Here is a 13,487-nt window from a genome sequence, read left to right as displayed (position 1 = left end):
CCTTTCAGTCCCCTTCCTCATACTGTCAACTATGGCTCAAAATTCCGCTCGTGTCAATGAGGGGGCAGTCAGATTCCCTGATTTCCCCACTAGGATGTGTTTAGAGATGCTTCTCAGCCAGAAGCTGTTTTGCTTGACAAGTGCACCAAGGTTCAGAAATGAATTATGCTGTCTGCTCAAGATGTGGAAGAGGTAGCCGCAGTTTGTGCCTCATGCATGTTAGAACTTCAAAGTGAGATTAAAATCAAATGGACAGGGCTTCCCTGGTGGTTCAGTGGTTAAGAATCCACCTTGCAATGCAAGGGACAGCAGTTTGATTCCTAGTCCGGGAGGATCCCAGATTTCCGGGAGCAGCTAAGCCTGGGTGCCACAGCTACTGAACTACCTTAGTGCCCGGGGGCCGCAAGTACTGACCTGTGTCCCTGCAGCCAGTGCTCTGCAGCAAGGCAAACCACTGCAGTGAGAAGCCGGTGCTCGGAAACGAGGAGGAGCCCACACTCGTTGCAGCTAGAGAAAGCCCCAGCGCAGCGGCAAAGAGCCACCACAACCAAAAAAAAAAAAAATGTACAGCGCTGCATTCCTGGTCCCAGGACTCACCACTGTTAAGTAGACTACAAGTGGTTAAAATGTGCCCACTTAATTTTGTTGCCTTACCAAGCCACTTAGTCCGGAACTGTTTCTCATCCATACAATGGGGATAATGCTATCTACCTAACACTACCTGGAATAGTGCCCGGCCTAAAGAAAAGCTCAACAATGTTACTTATAATTACCCTTCTAAACACTTTGTGTAGTGTCCCTACACATCTGTAATATATATTTTAACTAATGAAAAAAAATAGAACCTATAAAACCAGGATGACAAAACTATTTTTCCTGAAATTTATTATTCCTCCTACTCAACAATATATAGTCATTACACAGTAATCTACCCTTATTTCTTTGAATGCCTTAATCATGTTCTACAGTAAGAACATACCATTGAATATTTAAACATTTCCTTGAGTTTAAGGGGTGACCTATTAGTATTATCAATGCTCTGAAAACATCTTTGTCGACAGATCCCTAGCCTCTTACCTGTTTCTGGATTCACAGAAGGGAAAGAACTGAACTGAAGAACATGTATATTTAAACTTCTGATGGCATGACCGAATAGCCCTGCAGAAAATTCCATCCCCACTTATGCTCCTGCTAGGAGGGCATGAGGTCCCTCTCCCCAAACCCTTCTCAATATTTGAATATTATCAAGATTTAAACTTTTTGTCAATGTCATAGGTGAAAACTAGTACCTCATTTAAATGAATACTTCTAGTCTCTGGTAAGACTGAATATTTAAAAATGTCTGTTATGCAACTTGTACAAATTGCCCACTCACAAAGGTTGCCTGTTTTGTTGGCATAGAAAGAAGAGTCACAGCTCCCCAATGTTTCGGCTACAGCTCGTTCAGGACACACCTGAATCCTCAGATTGCCTGGTTCCAGTGTCCTGTGTAGGAATGCGAGCTAGCTCAACAAGAGGAAAGTTACACAGCCGTCGGCCCCAAGGCAAGTTCAGGAAGTCAGAGAATGAACAAACATCTGAAGATCTGTGAACTTGGGGGTAGAGGGGAGAAGGGAGGAGAAGAAAGGGGGGGAGAGAGGGAGAGATGGTAACAGGGCAGGTGGGTGGGGTTACCAGGAAGGGAGAGAGGTGAGTGAGAAATTCCAGGTGGGAGGGTGACTGGGAGATGGGTGGGAACAGGATGTCTAATCTTTTTTTCCCCTAACATTTCATTTTAAGTTTATGTACCGCCACCCCCCATATCCCGCCCCGCAAACTCAGTGTGTCCAAGGTTCGGTAGGAATCGAGGAACTGTAACAATTCCATGTGTGGCTGAGGAGTCTGAGATGCCGGAGGCCTCAGTGGGGTGGGGGGGGGGGTCTGGGATATTCTGGGTGACCCCGTTACCCTGTGACTCGGTTCAGCCCTATGACTTCAGGGTTCTTGCCTGCGTCTGTGTTTATAGGCACATTGGCACTGACCCGTGGTTAGAGTGATGTTCAATGTTTAATACAGTCTCTCATCGTTGGCTCTACAGATAAGTTCTGCAGGGTCTGTGAGAAACTGTTTTCCCTTTAAGTGATGTTAATATTTTACTCACATTTGAGAGACTGTTCTTTAGTATAAATAAGATTAGTTGCTTTGCTGAAGAGAATAAACTTATAAGACCTTTTGTATATATCTACATAAACCAATACTATGACAGTTATAATTTGTATCTAGCCTTTACAGTAAGTATGTCAGAATTCCGATAAGGAAAACCCTTTATTTTTATGCATATTAAGTATTCACTAATTCAGATCAACCTGAGCTGATTTAGCCTGAATTGTTGAGGGTTTATTGTTCTGTCAAAATATAAAAGATGAAAGCTGTTTGTGTATCACACTGCAGTCTCAACTTGGAGAGCTGGTATTTACACAGCTCTGAAGCCATGCCTTTCTCTTAGCAGCACTCAGGATCGGCAGTGCTTCTTGGCCTCTTGGCGAAGATCAAGTGTAATATGGGGGCTTCCCAGGTGGCGCAGTGGTAAAGAATCCACCTGCCAATGCAAGAGACGCAAGAGACATAGATTTGATCTCTGGGTCAGGAAAATCCCCTGGAGTAGGAAATGGCAACCCACTGCAGTATTGCATGAAAAATCCCATGGACAGAGGAGCCTGGTGGACTATATAGTCCATGGTGTCGCAGAGTCGGACACGACTGAGCAACTGAGTACAGAATAGGAACAGTAGCAAAAAAAGGACAGTTTTCCTTGTAACTTAGTAATCATCTATGTATAGGTAAGAGCTCTCATAATTATGAAGGTTCTTGTCCTACCTCGTAAGGTCACAGTTTGGAAAATGATATTTTTGTGGGTTATAGATCTGAGTCAGGCACTGTGTTAGGCACAGGAGAAAAACAAACAAGGCCCGCATTGGAGGGGACAGAAACGTAAAGTGATGATTAGACAAGCAAAGCTTTTAGAAGACTTGAGGGACTCCTTCTAAGGACTTGTCAACAGGGAGTAAGTCTAGCACTAGATGGGCAAGCAGGAAAGCTTCCTGGAGGAGGTGACATTTCCATCAGCCTTACAGGGAAGCCAAGACAGCAGAATAAGAACACAAAGGTATGGAATTCTGCACAAGGTGCGCGCATGCTAGGTCACTTCAGTCGTGTCGGGCTCTGTGCGACCTTGTGGACTATAGCCCCCCTTCGCTCTTCTGTACATGGGATTCTCGAGGCAGGAATACTGGAGTGGGTTGCCATGCCCACCTCCAGGGATCAAACCTGGGTCTCCTCTGTCTCCTGCACTGGCAGGCGGGTTCTTGACCACTAGTGGCACCTGGGAAGCCCTCTGCACAAGGTACTTACCCGTAAAGATGCTCCAGGTTTGGAAAGGGCATTCTGCATTCTAGGGGTCCACCTTTCTTACCCTTGAAACAATTGACAAGGGTGGAAAAAACTCAGATCACCTATATTCTGTCCCTTCTGTTGAGTATGTTTCTCTTGGTTCTCAACCCCGATGCTGAGAAAAATCTCTAACCAGCAAGGGCTAACTTCTGGATTTTAACAGTATGGCATGGTGGGGGGTTACAAGATGGAAACATGGGAAGACTATGGAACTTATATCCATTTTACTACAGATAATATAAGAGGATTGGAATGAATTAAAAAAAAAAAGAAATCTACAGATACTTGAAAGGGATTATGAGTACATTTGAAACCAGGTCAAAAATAAGCCACAGGCTCTCTTGTGATTTCTGAAACACCTTTGTTTAATCATAAAATTATCTTCATCTTCCATTCATCATAAATAATCCACTCCGTTACTTCACCAATCCTTTTAAAAAAATTTGGTATTTAGCATAAACACTGAACATTTAGCCAGAGGTGTGTTAGTTTTAACCAGAAGAGGGAAGAATAAAAAGAACCCACAAAATTTGAAAACTTAGAAAAGAGCACATGAAAAGATGAATATTCTCACCCATTTAAAAAATAAAATTTCATAACAGCCATTGAAAAAATCCAGGTGGAAAAGTGAGCAAACATAAATATAATGTAGTTCTTTCATAAATACATTTAGACAAAACAAATGTATAAAGCAGTACCTGGACATGTTTCAAGATATGAATAATTAAATCCCAGTAAGCATGAATTAAAAATAAAATTTGATTTTATTTTTTGTCCTTTATGGAAAAATATGCACAGCCTTTGTGTAAAAAAAGAAATAGGCATAAACATATCAATAAAGCCACCAAAATTCACTTATGTAAAGATTATTTGAAAACAGAAGACACTTTTTTAAAGCAAAAGATAAAATGTTATAGCATTTCTAGTTGAACTTTATCCCATAGTCACACCTACTATAGGTGAAAGACTATAGAGGTAGATAAGTTGAGGGGGAAAAAATCAGTATTCTAATACTAGGCTGAAGATTTTTATGATAGCTCAGACAGACAATTCCATTTACTCTGAAATTCAAAGAAGTTTGTAGGAAAAAAACATAAAAACCTTTCTGTGCTCCATATGTAAGCATCCAAAAGACCAAGCAAAATTGCTACAGTTTTAGACACAAGTGAAATTCTTGACAATAGGAATTCTTGACAAATAGCCTGTTTAGCATAGATTTTTGCAGGGTCTGGCACTAGCCTTAAAACTTACACTGAGGCTAACTCTTGTGAAATGTATGAGTTTCAGTGACATTGAAATGACTCAGAAGTAACACAAGATAAGAGCTGGCAGTAACAGTAATGTAAATTTATGATATTGGTAAACACAGTGAGCTTCTAAGGAATGACTCTTTGTTATTGATAAAATAACAACAAAACAGCTGCTAAAGACATGATGTGGCCTCAGTGCAACTCAGGATGCCAGTGTCATCTGTTAAATCATGAACAGTAGAGAGGTGTGACGGGATGGTGTGCAGGAAGCAGAGAAAAAGTGTTCCCTCGTTTCTATCAAGCAATGACTTTATTCTCTAACTGGGTTGTGAAAGCTCTTCCAGCCTCAGCAGAAGCAAATGTTGGGTACTCCGTGGCAAGCTGATGCCAGTCTGGGAACTAACTGTACTTGCTGTTTTGGTTAATGAATGGTTTTGCATTTTCTGTGCCTGTTTTCCTTTCCACATAGCTAGACAGAATGTGTATATGTAACATTTGTTTGCCTCTGCGACCTTGATATTTTCATTTATTCATAACAGCAATGTGATTTAATTTTTTTTAAAAAATGTTGCAAACGTTTGTCAAATCTGCCAAGGAAAATTCTCATTAATAACGTTTCAAATGCCTTAAGTGTACTTGATTCCAAGATGTAACAGGCTGCTTCTGGCTAAAAGGGGAAATTTGTGCTCAGCACATCAGTGTAACAGGAAGACAATTTTGGTCTCAGTTGTGGAATGTGGAATAATCCATCATTAATTGTTGCCACTCAAACTAACTGTAACATTTCGGTGTCTCACATTTGGCTGTTGGGAGTTTCCAGGTGTGCTGGAAAACAGGTAAGAAAGAAATGACGGAAGAAAAAGGGAAAACATTTGAAATAGAATTTGAAAAAAATCCTGAAACCCAAATCCTGTAGTTTAATCTCAAAACCTCATGTACTTTGACTCATAACTCAAACATCAGGCCCTTTCTTTGAAGCAGCTTATAATAAATTTAAGACACAGAACACCACAGTCTCTTATAATGGAACTGAGGAATTTCTGCGTGGAAACTATTTGAAGGAATGTCTTAAAAAATGATATCAAGAAATGCAGATGACTTATATGCTTTTCAGCAGCTATTCAATCTGTGACCCCTGCTGAGTTGATAAGGAAGAGGCATGTCACAGTTGCAGAAAAAGAAAGAATCATGTGGTAAATCAAATAAGATTTTGGAAATATTCACTGTCATGGGAAGGGCATTTTCCTGATGATGTGACCTCATTTCAAACAGTATCGTAACCAGGAGAGAGCTGAAGTGCAGGAAAGATGGTACGAGGAAAACGTGCTTGTTTTTTTGTCACCTTCAATGGCCGTTTTCTGCGTTAGGAAAAAAGAAAATTAAACAACTCCAAAATACTGTACCGCCCCTGGCAGTAACCAACAAAGGAGGTTTTGGAAATAATGCTCTCGTCAAATACATTTTAAGGCACTTTAAACAGTTATATCATATTTTTTTGTGTGTAAAAAAATAAAATATGCATCGAAGCAACGTTCACAAATACAAGTCTTCAGAACTGTAAGTACAATCCTGTACATATATACATGGCTGCGGAACGACCGCCTCCTTTGTTATACGGTTGGCCTCATCAATTTCACTCCCTGCAAGAAAGGAAAACATGACGTTTAGAGTTGGACTGTATCCACGAACAATGTGAGATCATCAATTAACACCAGATAATTTATGCTACAAGGAAGAAGAAGAGGCCTGCCTAGACAGCAATTATACAACCCATGATCCAAACTCCTGGATCCAAACAAGTTTACCTGCCCACCTCACTGGCCACAGACTCTGGCATGTCCCCTTGCCTGGCGTGGCTACTCATCTCATCTGCTGTGTGCTAGAAGGTCCCCGTGGGTCTTAGTATTATCAGCAAAGTGGAGGAGACACTCATGGATACCCTTACGATGGACACTTTCTATTTATTTTGTGGCCGGATGGGACGGCTAAATAATTTTCGAGCCTTCTGGCTGATTCCACATTAGCCAGTGGCCCCCTGGTTTGGAGTAATTTCTGTACAAATGGAAAAATGAGTGGTGTTGTCCAGGTTAGTTTCCCTTTTGGACATGCTTCTGTTACTCTGTAGGATAAATCCCAGAGCTTTTAAACATTTAGAAGAAAAACTTCATTCTGATTAATTTCCAGTTTACTAGGATTGCATATTATTGATGGAATATTGGGAATTTCAAATAATTTTCTTCACTCTTTGTCAAAATTGATATCTATAAATTCTAGTCTATTGTGTACATACACATTGTTAGCCATGAGCATGAATACAAGTGGAAGTTTTCAAAGGGGAAAAAGAGTAAAAGAAACAATTGTTACTAAACCACTCCTCTAGCAACTCTGTGGAGAAGGCAGTGGCACCCCACTCCAGTACTCTTGCCTGGAGAATCCCATGGATGGAGGAGCCTGGTGGGCTGCAGTCCATGGGGTCGCTAAGAGTCGGGCATGACTGAGCGACTTCACTTTCACTTTTTACTTCCATGCATTGGAGAAGGAAATGGCAACCCACTCCAGTGTTCTTGCCTGGAGAATCCCAGGGACGGGGGAGCCTCGTGGGCTGCCGTCTATGGGGTCGCACAGAGTCGGACACGACTGAAGCGACTTAGCAGCAGCAGCAGTAGCAGCAGCAACTCTGGGAAGCAACCAGCCTGGCATGGGCCCCAGCATAGAATGCTGTTTGCTCATGTTTTGTTCAGTAACAAGGCGAGTGAAAGTGCTGGAGCACTACTCTCTCAGAATTCTGGGGACCTAGGGCTCACCTTCTAAAAGCAGTCTTGTAGTAGGGGAGAGCAATTATGACAGCTTGGGATTTATACATACACGCTGCTAGATATAAAATGGATAAACAACAAGAACCTACTGTATAGCACAGGAAACTATAGTCAATATCTTGTAATAACCACAGGGAGGCCTGGCATGCTGCAGTTCATGGGGTCGCAAAGAGTCGGACATGACTGAGCGACTGAACTGAACTGAACTGAACCTATAATGGGAAAGAATCTGAAAAAGACTACATATTCTTATTCTTATATGTAATCGAATTGTGTTGCTATACACTTGAAACTAATACAGCACTGTAAATGAACTGCAGTAAATTAAATAAAACAATCTTGTGTTTCTGTTCGGAGCATCATCGTGGTGTGGGGGAAAGATCAGGGCGGACAAATAGACCAAGGTTCAAGTCCTAACTCTCGCACTGACTATACTACCCATATGACTCTGGGCAAGTTGCTCAGCTCTCTGGGCCTAGTTCCCATGTGTTCCGTGGGGACAGCAGAGATTGCCACAAACAGTTGTAGAGAAGCCCAGACTTCAGTGATGATGACAGTGATTGTATCAGTGGCTTTTGTCAAACACCTGCCACGTAATCCTCCGTAACGGCAAAGAGCAGATGTTATCATGAGTCTCAGAGTGGCACAGACAGGTTCAGAGAAGTGAAGGAACACAGGCAGGGTCATGTGGGCAAGGTGGCAGAACGGGCAGCTGGGCTCGAGGGTCCACACTCTGAATCTGGTGAAGGCTGGACGTGCTGAGCACACATGGAGCTTAACAGGTGGTGGTGGGGCTCTTCTGTTTTCAGGACACTTAGGACATGAAACCGAGAGACTTTATTTTCTTGGGCTTCAAGATCACTGCAGATGGTGACTGCAGCCATGAAATTAAAGGACGCTTGCTCCTTGAAGAAGAAAAGCTATGACCAAACTAGACAGTATATTAAAAAGCAAACACATTACTTTGCCGACAAAGGTCTGTCTAATCAAAGCTATGGTTTTTCCAGTAGTCATGTATGGATGTGAGAGTTGGACTATAAAGAAAGCTGAGTGCCGAAGAATTGATGCTTTTGAACTGTGGTGTTGGAGAAGACTCTTGAGAGTCCCTTGGACTGCAAGGAGAGCCAACCAATCAATCCTAAAGGAAATCAGTCCTGAATATTCACTGGAAGGACTGATGCTGAAACTCCAATACTTTGGCCACCTGATGAGAAGAACTGACTCATTGGAAAAGACTCTGATGCTGGGAAAGATTGAAGGTAGGAGGAGAAGGGGGTGACAGAGGATAAGATGGTTGGATGGCATCACTGACTTGAAGGACATGAGTGTGAGCAAGCTCTGGGAGTTGGTGATGGACGGGGAAGTCTGGCGTGTTGCAGTTTATGAGGTCGCAAAGAGTTGGGCATGGCTGAGTGAGTGAACTGAACTGAAGGACATGACACGGGCTGTGTCACTGGCTGTCTCCTCCTCCTCCTCATCTCCTGTGACAGCTGCCACCTTGTAAGTGGGCTGAAAGTAGTCTTGCAAAGTCTGAGCCGCTGGGAAGGAGTCAGCTCAATGGGTGCTTCTGCAGTAGGTACTGCGTCTACATTTCGTATGAGTCACTCACTCTGTTTTATTTTGGTTTTTAATATGATATATAATTTTGGGCTTCCTGGGTGGTGCTAGAGGTAAAGAACCCTTGCCTCCCAACACAGGAGATATAAGAGATGTGGGCTCAGTCCCTGGGTTGGGAAGATCCCTTGGAGGAGAACATGACAACCCACTCCTGTATTATTGCCTGGAGAATCCCATGGACAGAGGAGCCTGGAGGGCTACAGTCCACAGGGTCATAAAGAATTGGGCATGAGTGAAGTGACTTAGCACACATAATTTTATAAATCCACAAATACCAAATAAGAAGGCTTCTGAGCCGAGTGTGGTGAAATTGACATCACTGTGTGGCCTCGTTTGCTACTGAACTCTTATTTAATTCCCAAACACATAGTTTGGCAATATAAAGAAGTTGTGAAGTGTCTGGAAAATTAAAGAGAAAGAGACATTCTAGATAAATCCAAGTGCTATTATGTTTAGAAAAATGTGAAATCAGGACACATGCGAATGAAGAGGCGGGATGAAGAGGCAAAGATGGTGGGCATCCGAGCGGTGGGGCACGTATATTTTGAGTATGTTTACTGAACCTTTACTTCACTGTAATATGCCCTTCAACATGAGCAAATTAAAAACGGCTTTTAAAAACTGCATTTTAAGTATCATCGTGCTTTTATAACAATGTAGAACAATTGGTCCTCAGCTCGCTTGTTCAAATTGAAATGGATTAATGCATCATTATTATTGAATTTAGTTAAGAAAATGTGTACTTGAGAACAAGGTTATATGTGCAAATGCTAACATGTATGAATGGCTAAGATTCAGAAATAGCATTTCAGTGTGACTTGGATCCAAAGAAGATCCTTCTAGAGTCTCACCTTCTGCCTTGACACCATCCAGGACTTTATTGTTGGCACGAGCACGCTTCCCAGGAGGATCTGCACCGGGTGGTAGATGAGCAAGGGGACGGATATTAAAGAGAGGTACTCGTGGCCTGCGAACACGATCTTCAGCATTGGGATTCCTGATGAACAAAGAGGACGGAAAACCCAGAGGCAAATTCAGTCTGTCATCAAACTAAAGACACAGGCCGTTAAAGCTGGACGTGGGCACGCACCATCCTCCCCCTGTGGATATTCACAGAACCAAACAGGGAACGTCTCGAATGAATCACCATACCTTTCCATCTTCCTTTTACTATGTAAAGCTCGAAGCTCTAGAAGAGATTAAAACTGAAAAGGGGGTCAGTTCAAGGGCACCGGTAATTCTCACTGCCTGTCTAACAAGGAGAGGAGAGAAGACAGTGTGGAAGAGAGTTGCTTTAGAAGACTGAGGCATACTGGTAGAGGTTAAAAATGGGTCATTTGCTTAGCAGTAAAACACTCCACTGGTCTTTATGGAGGCCTGCTAGACACCATTTCAAAGCACCTAAGTTCACTTAGGGGCTGAAAGGATTTGATAAGATAAAGAGGAGGGTACTTTAGCCAAAGAGACAGTCATAAAGGCTTTGCCCACTCTTTGGGCCAAGAAGCTCAAAGCGCTTTAAGCAGTATTATGTATGGCAGATGAAAATTCTAAAATCTGTGCTGAGTGATTAAACCCCACAGTGAAGGTCTTACTGGTACTTAGGTAAATGGATAGTACTACTAAATGAGTCTGCGGCTCTATTGTACCCATGGCAAAGCATGCAGAGTTTGTAAGTACCCACCTGGCATGTGTACCTATTAAGCTTCTATAACAGAATTCAGACTCTGGTGGTTTGACTGTTACCACCACTTGCTTTAATGTGACCCAGTCATCAGAAGATTGTGTATACACATCAGTTTTGTCATCTGAACAGCTTTAAGAGCTTAGCTTTCTTTTCGTTTCTTTGAGAACAGCCACTGAAAAGGAACCAAGCTCCTAAACACATGCAATGATGGCCCATAAATAACATTTTATTATAACCCGGTGAGGAGAGCTCTGCTTTTTCAATTATTTTTACCTTCTAATAAATTTCAAACCTTTATGCAAAAATGTATTTCATGGCTGCTTTCTTTTTCATAGCCTCACATATCATTGCCATCAACTGCAAACACTTAACTCTTCCCAAACAATGTCTCTCTCGAAGCTCCAAATGTTTAATCTTGCACAGTTTCTGTCTTCTCACTAATATAAAGAACAAAGGAGCTTTGTTTTTGAATGTAATATGCTTAATCCATTTATTGGATTTGAATTTGCAACATTCAAAAAAGTTCCACAATGAGAAACAAAGAAGATCTAAACATATATTCTTCCTATTTTTGGAAAAGGCTATTACTTTTTTTTTTTTTTTGGCTGCTCTGGATCTTTGTTGTGGTGCTGAGGCATGTAGGATCTTAGTTCCCTGGCCAGGGATCGAACTTGCGTCCCTGGCATTAGAAGGTGGATTCTTAACCACTGAACCACCAGGGAAATTCTCAGGAGAGGTTATCTGGCCCAAAAGGATGATGTGAACGAGTTGGAGGGTAGGGTGGAGTAACAGCGGGGCATAAAGGGAGCAAATGATATAAATATGGAAGTATTTGTTTCTAAAAGAGATCAGAGCAGGGATTTCTTACTCAAAATTCAAGGCCCATGGCTGCTGGGCTAAATCACCTGAGTTCCACTTTCTTGGCTACGCTCAGGCAGGCTCTGTGACGTTCTTCAGTAAGCCAAAGCAGGTTCACAGCTACAGTCGCAGAGCTACCTCTCCAGTAAGCAAGATACACAAGGTATCATCATGGAAAGGACCTCAGCAGCTCACTGGAGTGCGATGAAAAGATAACAGTAATGATGACAACAATGTTTCTGTGTGCGGTGGGCGCTTAACTAGATGCCAGGTGCTCTACTAGATGTCAAGGGCTCTCCCATATGAATGAAATGCCGAGAGGCTGGATAACTTTCCCAAGAGGTGGGGTCTTTACTGCAATTCAGGTCCCCTGGGTTTCCAGTTCTCTGTGTCAGGCTGGGGTCAAGGCCTCTGAGGTCTTCAAGACGTCCTGGGGATGGTGGCTCCATGAAGCAGAACAGGACCTGGGCTGCAAAGAGCTGTCCGATCCAGAGTCTTTTTGGGACACTCTCCCCTCGGGTTCCTCCCAGGAGTGCTCCGGGGCAGCAGACCTTGGACTCCCCTGCTTCTCACAGGGGTGTTCTTGTGATTTCACATCAGCCAGGAGCTCAGTAACTGTGAGGCCTATTCTCATAGCTGCAAGGGAACTCCAGATGGAAGTTGACTTCCAGAAGCTTCCAGAGTACACCTGACCTTCTACCTCCTGTAGTCCCTAGTACCGATGCATGTGAAGTTCTCTTCTGGCCCGGGCTGGTTCTTCAGCTCTTTTATTTCATCTTCCAACAGACTCCTCCGTACATATTTGCTGACGGGGTTGGGATTCTGCAAACATCACTCCTCCTCATCACATCATGGCTCCCTTCTTTGTTCTGCCCAGAGAGGGCACCACAGGAAGTCTGGAGAAGGGGCAGGTGCCTGGGGGTTAGCCCCAGTGGATAGCCCCTTATGCCGCATCCTAGGAAGGCTGACCTTCATTTCCTCTCCAGACTTCTACTGATAGGTTCTGAGATCTCCAGCTTCTTCCTTTATTCCCCCAGCTCCGGCTATTCATTGTCCCCTCTCCACTTTCCAGTTTTCCAGCTGTTTAATTGTCCCTGGGTTGATGGGCTGGTGCGTTTGCCTGACTCACCCTGGAGACACAGACACGCTCTCACTCAGCCTGGCACCCCAGCCATCTACCTCCAGAGAGGGTTCTACCATGACTGGCAGCTGCTATAGCCGTTTGTCAAACAAAGCAGGGAATTCCCTTCACCACTCTGTGAGCCTGCAATTCCTTCTGGTTAACTGTTTGTTTGGGTGTGCCAGGTCTCACTTGTGACACATGGGATCTACAATCGTCATTGCAGCTTGCAGGCTCTTTAGATGAGGCATGTGAGATCTAGTTCCCTAACCAGGGATCAAACTTAGCCCCCCTGCATTGGAAGCGTGGAGTCTCAGCCACTGGGCCACCAGTGAAGTCTCTCATTCTTGTTCATTGTTAATCAGATTTCCTATCACCACTCTTCCTGGTGACTGTTAAAAATATGATTGAAAATAAAATCAGAGAGGAAAACCTGGCTTCCGAAGATGAGGGTCAGGTGCCTCTGCTGTGTCTTGTCACCCTCTCACGGTGGATTCCCAACAGGCTAGTCCCTGCATGAAAGGACCGAGGCTCCAGAGTCAAGCTCTTTGTTTTGGAACCTTTCTGTCCCCTGGGTCTGGAATGTTCCCTCACTTCTCAATCATCCGGAGTCACTTTCCTTTTCAATCATTAGTGTCTTTGCCGTCTCCTCTGTGTCTGTGTGTCTTTCCCATGCTTCCTTCAGTTTCTCCCTGTCTGCCCTTCTGGCCCCA

The 13,487-nt window shown here is 43.3% G+C and overlaps 1 protein-coding gene across 5 annotated transcripts in view; it reads right to left on the bottom strand.

Moving 5' to 3' along the window:
• Positions 1–3,773: 3,773 nt before the first annotated feature.
• Positions 3,774–13,487, bottom strand: part of SLC10A7 (solute carrier family 10 member 7) — a 311,030-nt gene continuing 301,316 nt past the window's right edge. For 4 of the 5 annotated variants that reach the window (XM_069556753.1, XM_069556752.1, XM_069556755.1 and 1 more), the window contains 2 exons: positions 9,964–10,109; positions 3,774–6,319 (listed from right to left, as the gene is read on the bottom strand). In XM_069556753.1, coding sequence (XP_069412854.1) covers positions 6,290–6,319; positions 9,964–10,109 — 176 coding nt within the window. In that variant the 3' untranslated portion in view covers positions 3,774–6,289. Of the gene's footprint in view, positions 6,320–6,544; positions 6,732–9,963; positions 10,110–13,487 lie in introns of those variants that run through there. The other variant, XM_069556760.1, reaches the window with a different exon arrangement.

This window comes from Ovis canadensis, chromosome 17 (assembly GCF_042477335.2).
Source record: "Ovis canadensis isolate MfBH-ARS-UI-01 breed Bighorn chromosome 17, ARS-UI_OviCan_v2, whole genome shotgun sequence".
NCBI classification, from domain to species: domain Eukaryota; kingdom Metazoa; phylum Chordata; class Mammalia; order Artiodactyla; family Bovidae; genus Ovis; species Ovis canadensis.
This window is presented reverse-complemented; position numbering and strand designations above follow the sequence as displayed.